At 46.6% G+C, this 13,346-nt stretch overlaps 1 protein-coding gene across 1 annotated transcript in view; it reads left to right on the forward strand.

Moving 5' to 3' along the window:
• Positions 1–13,346, forward strand: part of LOC134676433 (spectrin beta chain, non-erythrocytic 2) — a 184,781-nt gene that overhangs the window by 41,571 nt on the left and 129,864 nt on the right. Inside the window, exons 8-11 of the mRNA XM_063534829.1 lie at positions 815–927; positions 2,600–2,787; positions 5,222–5,360; positions 8,832–8,918. Coding sequence (XP_063390899.1) covers positions 815–927; positions 2,600–2,787; positions 5,222–5,360; positions 8,832–8,918 — 527 coding nt within the window. The remainder of the gene's footprint in view (positions 1–814; positions 928–2,599; positions 2,788–5,221; positions 5,361–8,831; positions 8,919–13,346) is intronic.

Genomic DNA, 13,346 nt, shown 5'->3' on the forward strand with positions numbered 1-13,346 from the left:
GGACACTTCTATAGGTATCAAAGGATTGATTCACCCCGCGCCGCATCGCTTCCGCTTCGCGTTCGCGTGTTGTTCGCCTACGTAGTACGCTGCGTAAGTGCTGAAACTGAGTTGATGCTATGTTACAATAGGGATGACACATGTTGAATTTTATAATAAAATCTAGTAAACCATATAGTCGGCGCGCTTAATAGAGGCTTCTGGTGACCAGAGGGCTGGCCACTATTTCGCCCAGCGTATTAGCATCGCACTGGGCACCTTGGCCGTTGACGGCGATCTGGGGCAAATTTTTTATCTATAGTTTTGTAAGTTTTATTATGTTTGTTTATTTCTTTCTTTGTTTTTATCAATAAAGATAGCATTTCCAGTAAAACAGATAGGAAATGAGCAATTTATCACAACGATGTGGATATTAAAATAGTATATGGAAATAATACAATATAGGACCAGGGCCGTGTTGCATATTACAAGCGGAACTCCTTTTCTAATTCCACTTTTTAGAAAAGGAGTTCCGCTTGTAATATTAGTTGTAGTTTATTATGCAACACGGCCTGAAAGTTTTAAAATTTAAGTTTTTTTTTACCTGTTTCGTAGTGAACGTTCGCGCGGACTCATTTCTAGGTTCGAAATGAGTGCGCGTGCAAGTGAGTGGAATTTTTAAATTGTTTTAAAATAATAAACGAGTTCAATTATGACCGTGACTGTTTTTTTAAATCCAATTTGTTTACTCCGAAATCAAGCAAAGGTACTATCCGTATTCGGCCGGATAGTAACCGAATATCCGGTGCATCTTTAATATTTCCCCGTGTTCCAGATGTGGACATCAACCGTCCCGACGAGAAGTCCGTGATGACGTACGTGGCCAGCTATTATCACACGTTCGCTCGCATGAAGAACGAACAGAAGAGCGGACGCAGGATCGCCAACGTAAGTTCATAAGTTTGTCATAACTTCCTAGCGTTATCCCGGCATATTGCCACGGCCAACTATTAGGAATCCTCTAGACCAGCGGTCGGCAACCTTTTAGCAGCCAAAGGCCAAGTAGTAGTTAACGGAGGTGACGCGGGCCGTACTTAGTTAATATTTATGACTTTATGAGACATTGTCGTTTGTCACTATTACATACAAAATAGCCAAGACGGCTCTCGGGCCGCAAGTGACAGGTTCACGAGCCTCATGCGGCCCGCGGGCCGCAGATTGCCGACCGCTGCTCTAGACCGAGTTCAGAGCAATTATTTCATGCAACCGATGACGCCAAAAATGCGGGGGTGCGCGGGACGAGGTGAGCGAAATCCCGTGCCGTGATTGGTCCGTTCAAAGACACGGACGTCACACTAAGACACTTTCGACTCGAACATGGAGTAAAATTACCGTATGCGTGGCAGAGGGGTAGCGCGACTATGCTCAGTCTGGTGGATGTCTTGTCAGTGGCCAAGGCCCATGGGAGCCTGGGGTCCGGTTGACAACTTATTCCAAGAATTGACATTATTGTCCACTCTCTGGAGGCCCAACGCACCAGTGAGTGCCAACTTCCCAGTACTATTAGAGAATAAGATGTTGGTACTCGTTCTCGGCGCGGTCCCAGTACATGTCATCTTGAAACTTAAGTCATTGCCAATAGAGGTGACAGCAGGGTGGCATCTATTGGGCATTAGCATGTCGAGCACTAGTACCTCCACCTTAGTTGTAAAACTGATAAAACTGATAGATCTGGGGTAAAAGAAGTCATTAGGAATTATTATATTATTATTATTGGGAGCCTATAATGTCCCACTGCTGGGCAAAGGCCTCCCCCCACTTTTTCCAGTCTTCCCGATCCTGTGCAGTCTCTGGCCATTCCTTTAAAAAGGAGTCTAACTCGTCTCGCCATCGCCGACGTGGTCTGCCAAATCCTCGTTTTGATCTGGGCTGCCACTCTGTGGCGATCTTGGCCCACAGCTCACTCGGCATTCGGCAGACATGACCAGCCCAGTCCCACTTTAGCTTGGCCGCTTTCCGAGCTACGTCGACTATTTGTGTTCTGGAGCGCAGCGTGGTGTTGCGGATACGATCCATTAATTTAACACCTAATATGCTGCGCTCCATAGCTCGCTGGCAAACCCCTAGTTTGGACCTCTGACACGCCGTTAAAGACCAAGTTTGTGCACCGTAGGTGAGAATTGGAAGTATGCACATGTCCATGAGTCTCCGCTTAAGTGACAAGGGGAGATCGCCCTTCATTAGATGTTTCATGGACCAATAGCTCCTCCAGGCGTTTTCAGTCCGTCTTTCGACTTCCTTCTCTTGTCGCGCCTGGAAGGAAACTAGTTGGCCCAAGTAAATGTACTCCTGGACATATGCAACCGATTCTCCGTTTATCTTTAGGAATTAGGATGACGATATAAATATGATATAAATATATAATGTGGAGGAGGAGAATGATCTCCTCCTCCTCATTCCATTTACATATTTACATAATGAATAAATATTATCTTATCTTATCTTATCATTTTTCCTCCCTCCTTCATTCATCCTTCATCTTCATCCTTCTTCATTTCATCATCCTCAGCATTGAGGGAACGACTGATGATGATAATAAATATTCATTTCAAAATTTCAGATCATCGGCCAACTGATGGACTGCGATGGTCGCAAGGCGGAGTACAGCCGCCTCGTCACCGCGCTGCTCGAGTGGATCCGGCTCAAGATTGAAGAGTTGAACGGTCGGGAACTGCCCAACTCGTTGGACGGTATCCAGAGGCTGCTGCTGGCGTTTAAGCAGTACCGGACTGTGGAGAAACCCCCCAAGTAAGTAGTCGAATGGATCCGGCTGAAGATTGAAGAGTTAAACGGTCGGGAACTGCCCAACTCACTGGACGGTATCCAGAGGTTGCTGCTGGCGTTTAAGCAGTACCGGACTGTGGAGAAACCCCCCAAGTAAGTGCTCGAGTGGATCCGGCTGAAGATTGAAGAGTTGAACGGTCGAGAACTGCCCAACTCGTTGGACGGCATCCAGAGGTTGCTGCTGGCGTTTAAGCAGTACCGGACTGTGGAGAAACCCCCCAAGTAAGTGCTCGAGTGGATCCGGCTGAAGATTGAAGAGTTGAACGGTCGAGAACTGCCCAACTCGTTGGACGGCATCCAGAGGTTGCTGCTGGCGTTTAAGCAGTACCGGACTGTGGAGAAACCCCCCAAGTAAGTACTCGAGTGGATCCGGCTGAAGATTGAAGAGTTGAACGGTCGAGAACTGCCCAACTCGTTGGACGGCATCCAGAGGTTGCTGCTGGCGTTTAAGCAGTACCGGACTGTGGAGAAACCCCCCAAGTAAGTACTCGAGTGGATCCGGCTGAAGATTGAAGAGTTGAACGGTCGAGAACTGCCCAACTCGATGGACGGCATCCAGAGGTTGCTGCTGGCGTTTAAGCAGTACCGGGCTGTGGAGAAACCCCCCAAGTAAGTACTCGAGTGGATCCGGCTGAAGATTGAAGAGTTGAACGGTCGAGAACTGCCCAACTCGTTGGACGGCATCCAGAGGTTGCTGCTGGCGTTTAAGCAGTACCGGACTGTGGAGAAACCCCCCAAGTAAGTGCTCGAGTGGATCCGGCTGAAGATTGAAGAGTTGAACGGTCGAGAACTGCCCAACTCGTTGGACGGCATCCAGAGGTTGCTGCTGGCGTTTAAGCAGTACCGGACTGTGGAGAAACCCTCCAAGTAAGTACTCGAATGGATCCGGCTGAAGATTGAAGAGTTGAACGGTTGAGAACTGCCCCTGGATTCCCCAATTAAGGGTATTCAAGTAGTAGTAGTAGTAGTAGTAAACACTTTATTGCACAAAACAAGTACATATTTAACACAGAGAGAATACAATAAATGTGTACAAAGGCGAACTTATCCCGTTAAGGGATCTCTTCCAGCTAACCTTTAAGTAACTGAGAGATACATATGAAATGGTAGTCAAACTAAGATAAAATGTACATGACGGCGAGACTTAAAAGAAGTAGCTAACCCTAGGAACATAACTTAATACAATGTGATGCATTAGGTGCAAAGGCATATACATATATAGATATACGAAACAATTACATGTCCATAACAATATTACTAATTACTTCTAAATAAATAAATATATACATACATATATATAAATACATACAAATATATAAATATATATAACCGCACAATCCTACCTACGTGTCCTTCAGTTGACATTTTGTGTTATTGCCATAACCTCATTAATTTTGCCTTCAGCGACGCTACAGACTGACACTGCCTTAACGGGGATGGCAACGCGTTCCATAGCTTCACAGAGTGTATCGTGAATGACTTATTGTAAGACCGGTGTTTGTGGGGAGGAATGGCGAGCGATAGATCCGCACTAGATCGCAGCCGGTGGTCACTACCATCCGCCAAAAACCTAAACCGTTCTGCAAGGTAAGTTGGAGAAGAGGGGCAGAACAGCACCTTATAAAGTAGAGATAAGATGTGCAAGTCTCTACTTCAGTAAGTTCAATATAGAAACCTATATTCTTTTTTTTGACTTGTTGAAAAAAACAATGTTAATCTTTTTATTCGGTTTGTATTACTAAAATTATTTACATACCCACTTCAAGGACGACTCACGTTAGACCGGGCCGTGTCCGGGTCGGAGCTTCGTTTTATATGGAAAGCATCACGAGGTCAACTTTCATAAAAAAGTAAGCGCCGAAAGCTCCGGCCCGGACACGGCCCGGTCTAACGTGAGTCATCCTGCACCCAGCTTAGTGTCCTCTAAATACTATATGTAACTAATGTTTTTAACTGACATTCGGCGGATCTTATATTTCTGCCTTAGAGCTTTTAGGCACTGGTCCCACCGCGAGCTAGTAAGCTATGAGCTATCGGCGATAAACACGAACAAAAGATAAGCACTCCCGTGTAAATAAAAGAGACACGGCGATATTTATAGCTCACCGCTGGGCGAGTAACTTTTTGCCGATTTTTGCGAGGGAGGGGACGTCCAATGTGTTGCTATTTCTACATGATTTGTACGTAACGTACAAATAGCCATGTCAGTCCATACAAAAGTTTGCAAAATTGTGCAAGTTTTTCGGCAGAGGGGTAAGCTCTCAATGGCCACTCCAGTTATTAAATGCTCTAAGATTTCTGCATTAAAGTTATCTGATCGTCACACAACTGTTCGGAGGACGACATATTTGCATTTACCTGATTAGAATGTATTGATATTTTTGATATGTTTGTACAGGTACAAGGAGCGTTCCGAGATCGAAGCCCTATACTTCGATATCAACACGATGAACAAGAGTTTGGTGGGAGAGGCGTGGGCTCCACTGGAGGGGCAGCTGCCACAGGACCTGGAGCGGGCCTGGCAGCGCCTCGAGCAGGTAACACACTGAGAGCAGGCAGTGCTACACAACAAGAGTGTGGTGGGAGAGGCGTGGGCTCCACTAGAGGGGCAGCTGCCACAAGACCTGGAGCGGGCCTGGCAGCGCCTCGAGCAGGTAACACACTGAGAGCAGGCAGTACTACACAACAAGAGTGTGGTGGGAGAGGCGTGGGCTCCACTAGAGGGGCAGCTGCCACAAGACCTGGAGCGGGCCTGGCAGCGCTTCGAGCAGGTAACACACTGAGAGCAGGCAGTGCTACACAACAAGAGTGTGGTGGGAGAGGCGTGGGCTCCACTAGAGGGGCAGCTGCCACAAGACCTGGAGCGGGCCTGGCAGCGCCTCGAGCAGGTAACACACTGAGAGCAGGCAGTACTACACAACAAGAGTGTGGTGGGAGGCGTGGGCTCCACTAGAGGGGCAGCTGCCACAGGACCTGGAGCGGGCCTGGCAGCGCCTCGAGCAGGTAACACACTGAGAGCAGGCAGTGCTACACAACAAGAGTGTGGTGGGAGAGGCGTGGGCTCCACTAGAGGGGCAGCTGCCACAGGACCTGGAGCGGGCCTGGCAGCGCCTCGAGCAGGTAACACACTGAGAGCAGGCAGTACTACACAACAAGAGTGTGGTGGGAGAGGCGTGGGCTCCACTAGAGGGGCAGCTGCCGCAGGACCTGGAGCGGGCCTGGCAGCGTCTCGAGCAGGTAACACACTGAGAGCAGGCAGTACTACACAACAAGAGTGTGGTAGGAGAGGCGTGGGCTCCACTAGAGGGGCAGCTGCCGCAGGACCTGGAGCGGGCCTGGCAGCGCCTCGAGCAGGTAACACACTGAGAGCAGGCAGTACTACACAACAAGAGTGTGGTGGGAGAGGCGTGGGCTCCACTAGAGGGGCAGCTGCCACAAGACCTGGAGCGGGCCTGGCAGCGCCTCGAGCAGGTAACACACTGAGAGCAGGCAGTACTACACAACAAGAGTGTGGTGGGAGAGGCGTGGGCTCCACTAGAGGGGCAGCTGCCACAGGACCTGGAGCGGGCCTGGCAGCGCCTCGAGCAGGTAACACACTGAGAGCAGGCAGTACTACACAACAAGAGTGTGGTGGGAGAGGCGTGGGCTCCACTAGAGGGGCAGCTGCCGCAGGACCTGGAGCGGGCCTGGCAGCGCCTCGAGCAGGTAACACACTGAGAGCAGGCAGTACTACACAACAAGAGTGTGGTGGGAGAGGCGTGGGCTCCACTAGAGGGGCAGCTGCCACAGGACCTGGAGCGGGCCTGGCAGCGCCTCGAGCAGGTAACACACTGAGAGCAGGTAGTACTACACAACAAGAGTGTGGTGGGAGAGGCGTGGGCTCCACTAGAGGGGCAGCTGCCGCAGGACCTGGAGCGGGCCTGGCAGCGCCTCGAGCAGGTAACACACTGAGAGCAGGCAGTACTACACAACAAGAGTGTGGTGGGAGAGGCGTGGGCTCCACTAGAGGGGCAGCTGCCGCAGGACCTGGAGCGGGCCTGGCAGCGCCTCGAGCAGGTAACACACTGAGAGCAGGCAGTACTACACAACAAGAGTGTGGTGGGAGGCGTGGGCTCCACTAGAGGGGCAGCTGCCGCAGGACCTGGAGCGGGCCTGGCAGCGCCTCGAGCAGGTAACACACTGAGAGCAGGCAGTACTACACAACAAGAGTGTGGTGGGAGAGGCGTGGGCTCCACTAGAGGGGCAGCTGCCGCAGGACCTGGAGCGGGCCTGGCAGCGCCTCGAGCAGGTAACACACTGAGAGCAGGCAGTACTACACAACAAGAGTGTGGTGGGAGGCGTGGGCTCCACTAGAGGGGCAGCTGCCGCAGGACCTGGAGCGGGCCTGGCAGCGCCTCGAGCAGGTAACACACTGAGAGCAGGCAGTACTACACAACAAGAGTGTGGTGGGAGGCGTGGGCTCCACTAGAGGGGCAGCTGCCGCAGGACCTGGAGCGGGCCTGGCAGCGCCTCGAGCAGGTAACACACTGAGAGCAGGCAGTACTACACAACAAGAGTGTGGTGGGAGAGGCGTGGGCTCCACTAGAGGGGCAGCTGCCACAGGACCTGGAGCGGGCCTGGCAGCGCCTCGAGCAGGTAACACACTGAGAGCAGGCAGTACTACACAACAAGAGTGTGGTGGGAGGCGTGGGCTCCACTAGAGGGGCAGCTGCCACAGGACCTGGAGCGGGCCTGGCAGCGCCTCGAGCAGGTAACACACTGAGAGCAGGCAGTACTACACAACAAGAGTGTGGTGGGAGAGGCGTGGGCTCCACTAGAGGGGCAGCTGCCGCAGGACCTGGAGCGGGCCTGGCAGCGCCTCGAGCAGGTAACACACTGAGAGCAGGCAGTACTACACAACAAGAGTGTGGTGGGAGGCGTGGGCTCCACTAGAGGGGCAGCTGCCGCAGGACCTGGAGCGGGCCTGGCAGCGCCTCGAGCAGGTAACACACTGAGAGCAGGCAGTACTACACAACAAGAGTGTGGTGGGAGGCGTGGGCTCCACTAGAGGGGCAGCTGCCGCAGGACCTGGAGCGGGCCTGGCAGCGCCTCGAGCAGGTAACACACTGAGAGCAGGCAGTACTACACAACAAGAGTGTGGTGGGAGAGGCGTGGGCTCCACTAGAGGGGCAGCTGCCACAGGACCTGGAGCGGGCCTGGCAGCGCCTCGAGCAGGTAACACACTGAGAGCAGGCAGTACTACACAACAAGAGTGTGGTGGGAGGCGTGGGCTCCACTAGAGGGGCAGCTGCCACAGGACCTGGAGCGGGCCTGGCAGCGCCTCGAGCAGGTAACACACTGAGAGCAGGCAGTACTACACAACAAGAGTGTGGTGGAAAATTTGAATTGGAAAAGTGTCGCAGTCAACCTCGCTGCATTCCTATATTTTTAACCGACTTCCAAATCTCAAAGAAGGAGGTTATCAATTCGGCTGTATGTTTTTTTAGGGTTCCGTACCCAAAGGGTAAAACGGGACTCTATTACTAAGACTTCGCTGTCCGTCCGTCCGTCCGTCCGTCCGTCCGTCCGTCCGTCCGTCCGTCCGTCCGTCCGTCCGTCTGTCCGTCTATCTGTCACCAGGCTGTATCTCACGAACCGTGAAAGCTAGACAGTTGAAATTTTCACAGATGATGTATTTCTGTTGCCGCTATAACAACAAATACTAAAAACAGAATAAAATAAAGATTGAAGTGGGGCTCCCATACAGCAAACGTGATTTTTGACCAAAGTTAAGCAACGTCGGGCGTGGTCAGTACTTGGATGGGTGGCCGTTTTCTTTTTGCATTTTTTTCCGTTTTTTTTTTTGCTTTATGGTACGGAACCCTTCGTGCGCGAGTCCGACTCGCACTTGCCCGGTTTTTATATATTTACGGATTGTATCTTTTAGCTATGGCGTACATCGAGTATCTTTGATATACGAGATCGTTGCTCCGTATCCGTCATGTGTATATTTATAATTCGGTCCGCAGGCGGAGCACGCGCGCGAGATCGCGCTGCGCACGGAGCTGCTGCGCCAGCAAAGGCTCGAGCAACTCAACTACAAGTTCAACACCAAGGTAACTATATTATATTATATTATATACGTATTTATTTATGTATGTATTGTATATATAAAGGGTGAGTACTATTAAATTGTCGCAATTTGAATAAAATTTTATACAATAAAATAATATACAATAAAATTCAAAAATGGTTATTATTGGTAAGTTTATGATAAAATAGGCGAGCTAAAACCGTTTTATTGTTTGTCTAAAGCACGACGTGAGAATTCTCGGACTTTACTCTTGACCCGACTCATAGAATTTTGCACGGAATCATTTGTGATAAGTTTAGTACATTTAATCCACTTCCTTTTGAAATCGGGCAATGATGTGGCCGGTTGGCATGTTTTCCGCAATTTTGTTTTTATATTTGCCCAGTATTTTTCTATCGGCCGTAATTCTGGGCAATTTGGCGGATTTAATCCCTTTGGTACAACATCGACAGAATTCAAATTATACCAATCCATAGCTCTAGATGAATAATGGCAACTTGCCAAATCCGGCCAAAATAATGTCGAACAATTGTGCTTTTTAATAAGTGGCAACAACCTTTTCTTTAGGCATTCGGATATATAAATATCTGTGTTAATTGTGCCAGTGGTTACAAAAGGCGAACTTCTCATACCGCACTGGCATATCGCTTGCCACACGAGGAACTTTTTGGCAAATTTCTCGACTGGAATCACTTTTTCTGATTCAGGCAGACCCGAGACGTTGCGGGAAGAAAAGTATTGATTGCCTGGTATTGAATTGAAATCAGCCTTTACATACGTTTCGTCATCAATGATTAAGCAACCTGCTGTATTTTGAACAAACAAGGCGTACAATAATCTAGAACGTCGAACTGCTCGATTATACTGATCAACCGTTCTTTTCGGAGCTTTTTGTTTTTTGTATGTAACAATACCGCAGTTTTTTTTTATTTTTTGTACATTGCTTTGGCTTGTTCCAACTTTTTTGGACACATCTCGGGACGAAATAGCCGGATTTTGATCAAACAGCTTACACACCTTTGATTCCAACTTTTTGTTCCGTTTTCTTGTCGGATGACCCTCTCGCTGCTTTCTTTCAGTAGTTTTACCTCGTTTTAGCTTTTTTATGGTCCTTTGCACTGTTCTCCGAGTTGTATTGCACGATTTTGCAAGTTCCAAAGTAGATGTATAGGGATTCATAGTAAATTTTTGCAAAATTAAATCGCGCACGCTTTTTTCCTCTGACGACATCTTGAAAGACAAATACAAGTGAATGTTTTTTTTTAAGAATAAAAGATGCCAATACATTCTAATTTTGATATATATAATAAGTTTTACCAAAAAGGTTGAGAGTCTAGAAAAAAAAACGGAATATGTTAGCGACAATTTAATAGTACTCACCCTTTAAGTATTTATATGTATTTTTATCTTGTTAATTTTTATTTGCATGGTAATTTCTCTGTTTTCGATGTATTTAGTGATAGGTTTCTTTCATTGCATTTGCAACACCTACTGACATATGTAAATGTATTAATTTCCGCTACCCAAAGGTTGTCTGGAAGAGATCGCTTTTTAGCGATAAGACCCCCTGTTGTTTACCTCTGCTTGTATTTCTGTTTTTTTTTTGTATTTTCTTCTTTTATTGAGGTGTGCAATAAAGAGTATTTGTAATGTATTGTAACTACACACACACACATAAAAGTGTTGCTCAACTTTCATAAACTTGTCTTCTTTATGCCGAGGACTGAATATTTCGACTATTTTAACAAGTTAAATATTAACAGTTTTGACTTTTGAATGGTTCACGATTAGTTTCACTGCCCGAGACTGCCCGAGACTTATCTGCTTTGCCTAAAGGTTGACTGGTAGAGAATGCCTTATGGCATTAAGTTCGCCTTTTGTACAGTGTATTTCCTTATGTGCAATAAAGATTAAATAAATAAATAAATAACCTTCTAGCAACACCGGCTTCCGACACGTCGGAAGAGAGGGGCCCAAGCGATATCTTACCGTACAAATCTTTCTGCCATTTTTTGCGGGGGAAAAGGTGCACACAGTCGCACTTCTCACACACTTACATACAAAATCCAATCTGTAATGACGACACAAATACATTGAACATGACACCCTACTCAGATCTTGCACACCTCGATCTGTTTTTGTGTACGGACGAGTCACAAGTGTCACAACACCTTCTTGTTGTAAATTTGATGTCCCCAACCTCTTTTTACAACAAAAACTGAGCAATAAGCCATTTTTTCTGCTGCTGTGTTCACTCGCGTGTCTGGACTCGGTCCAGTTTAAAATCCGAGCGCAACTAGATTTGGATCCCGCATATCCGCATACCCGCATTAGATCAGTTGATCTTGTACCTAGGCAGAGGGGAAATAGTGCGAATGCCGCCTCCCTTCCGTGTTGCTCGAAGCTTGTTCCCTTATTCACTAGAGCCACAGGATTATAAAAGATATCTATATTAGAATTTAAACTGTTGTGAGACATACTAACATTGAATAATTTTACGGTTTAGACTCACTTGCTTTTAGTCACTCGCGCGACATGTTTCGGAGAGCCTAGTACGCAATACACGGCCGTCGTGAACGCTGCTCGCACTGATAGTGCTTGAGAAAGGAGACCTAGGCATTCCGAAACATGTCGCGCGAGTGACTAAAAACAAGTGAGTCTAAACCGTAAAATTATTCGATATCTATATTGTATGTTGTTCACAGTGTTGCCAGGGCTCTGGAGTCATAAGTTACGTTTCGTTTCCCTAAAAGTCACGTTTTTGCTGCTCAAGTCACATTTTTATATTATTGTATTGTATGGGTAGGTAAATCGATTTTGTTAGAAGAAATTCAGAAAATAATATATTTCACAAAAAATCTACTAACCTTTTATGATTTTTCCTCAAAAAGAAAAAACGGAACCCTTATTTATAGGATCACTCGTGCGTCTGTCTGTCTGTCTGTCCGTCTGTCACAGCCTATTTTCACGGAAACTACTGGACCAATTAAGTTGAAATTTGGTACAAATTGGTGGAATTAGTGACCCAAAGACGGACATGTAAGTCATGTAAACAAATGAATTTTAAGCATGGGGGCTACTTTTGGGGGGTCAATGAGAAAGTTAAAAAATTAAGAAATAACCCAAGCAAATTAGAAAAATCTGCGGAAATAATTCGAGTAGTTTTGAAAATTGGTATATACCTTGTGGTGTCTAAATAAACATACTAAAAGTCCTCGAGGGTAGGGGGTGTGCTGAGGGTGCAGGGAGGGTTAAAGGTACCTTTTTTCTTATTTTTGCTCATATCTCGAATATATGTACAAATAGCATTATAATTACTTCGGTACTACTAAACTAAATTAATAACTAGCTTAAATCTAAAATAGGCCCTTGAGGCATTGTTCCAAGGATGCTGGCGGCATTTCCTCGCTGTATCGCAATGCTGATACGTTGTGCGAGGTAGCCTATTACTTCGGACAAAAGTTTTATCATACAATTTCCTACAAATTTGGTTATGTTTAATTTTACTCTACGATCAATACTTTAGGAGCTTCCTGGTTGTTAAAGTTAAATTAGAGTTAAAAAATAGACGGTTTAAGTAATAGGGTCCCGTTTTACCCTTTGGGTACGGAACCCTATTACTAAGACTTCGCTGCCCGTCCGTCCGTCCGTCCGTCCGTCTGTCACCAGGCTGTATCTCACGAACCGTGATAGCTAGACAGTTGAAATTTTCACAGATGATGTATTTCTGTTGCCGCTATAACAACAAATACTAAAAACAGAATAAAATAAAGATTTAAATGGGGCTCCCATACAACAAACGTGATTTTTGACCAAAGTTAAGCAAAGTGGTCAGTACTTGGATGGGTGACCGTTTTTTTTTTGCTTTTTTTTTTCGTTTTTTTTTTGCATTATGGTACGGAACCCTTCGTGCGCGAGTCCGACTCGCACTTGCCCGGTTTTTTTCGTAATTGTTCATCATAAATAAAAATTTTAGTTTGGAGTAAGCAAGTTAAGTGACCAGGCCCCAATTTCACCACGGCTACAATTGTCAGTGACATATGTCGAGCGACAATTGTCAAGCGACAGGTGACATATTACAATTTTATAAAATATTTTCTATAGAAATACTTACAAACATGACAGGCATTTTGCTACAATTGTATGTCTTACAATTATGTTGTGAAACAAGAATTATTTTTTCTAGTCGACATATTTGTAGAATTGTTGGTGAATCTTGACAGGAAATGAGTTATATGTCGGAATTTCGTGACAATTGTAGTGTTTCTTGTGACAATTGTCATAAACTTAGCAAGAGAAATATCTGTTTTTCCGATATAATAAAGTTTTTTTAAATAATACAATGATGGTGGCAAACAGAAATACGGCCCGCCCGATGGTAAGCGGTAACCGTAGCCCATGGATGCATGTGACGTCAGCAACAGTGATGTTTTACAATTGTCGCACCTGT

This window comes from Cydia fagiglandana, chromosome 24 (assembly GCF_963556715.1).
Source record: "Cydia fagiglandana chromosome 24, ilCydFagi1.1, whole genome shotgun sequence".
NCBI classification, from domain to species: domain Eukaryota; kingdom Metazoa; phylum Arthropoda; class Insecta; order Lepidoptera; family Tortricidae; genus Cydia; species Cydia fagiglandana.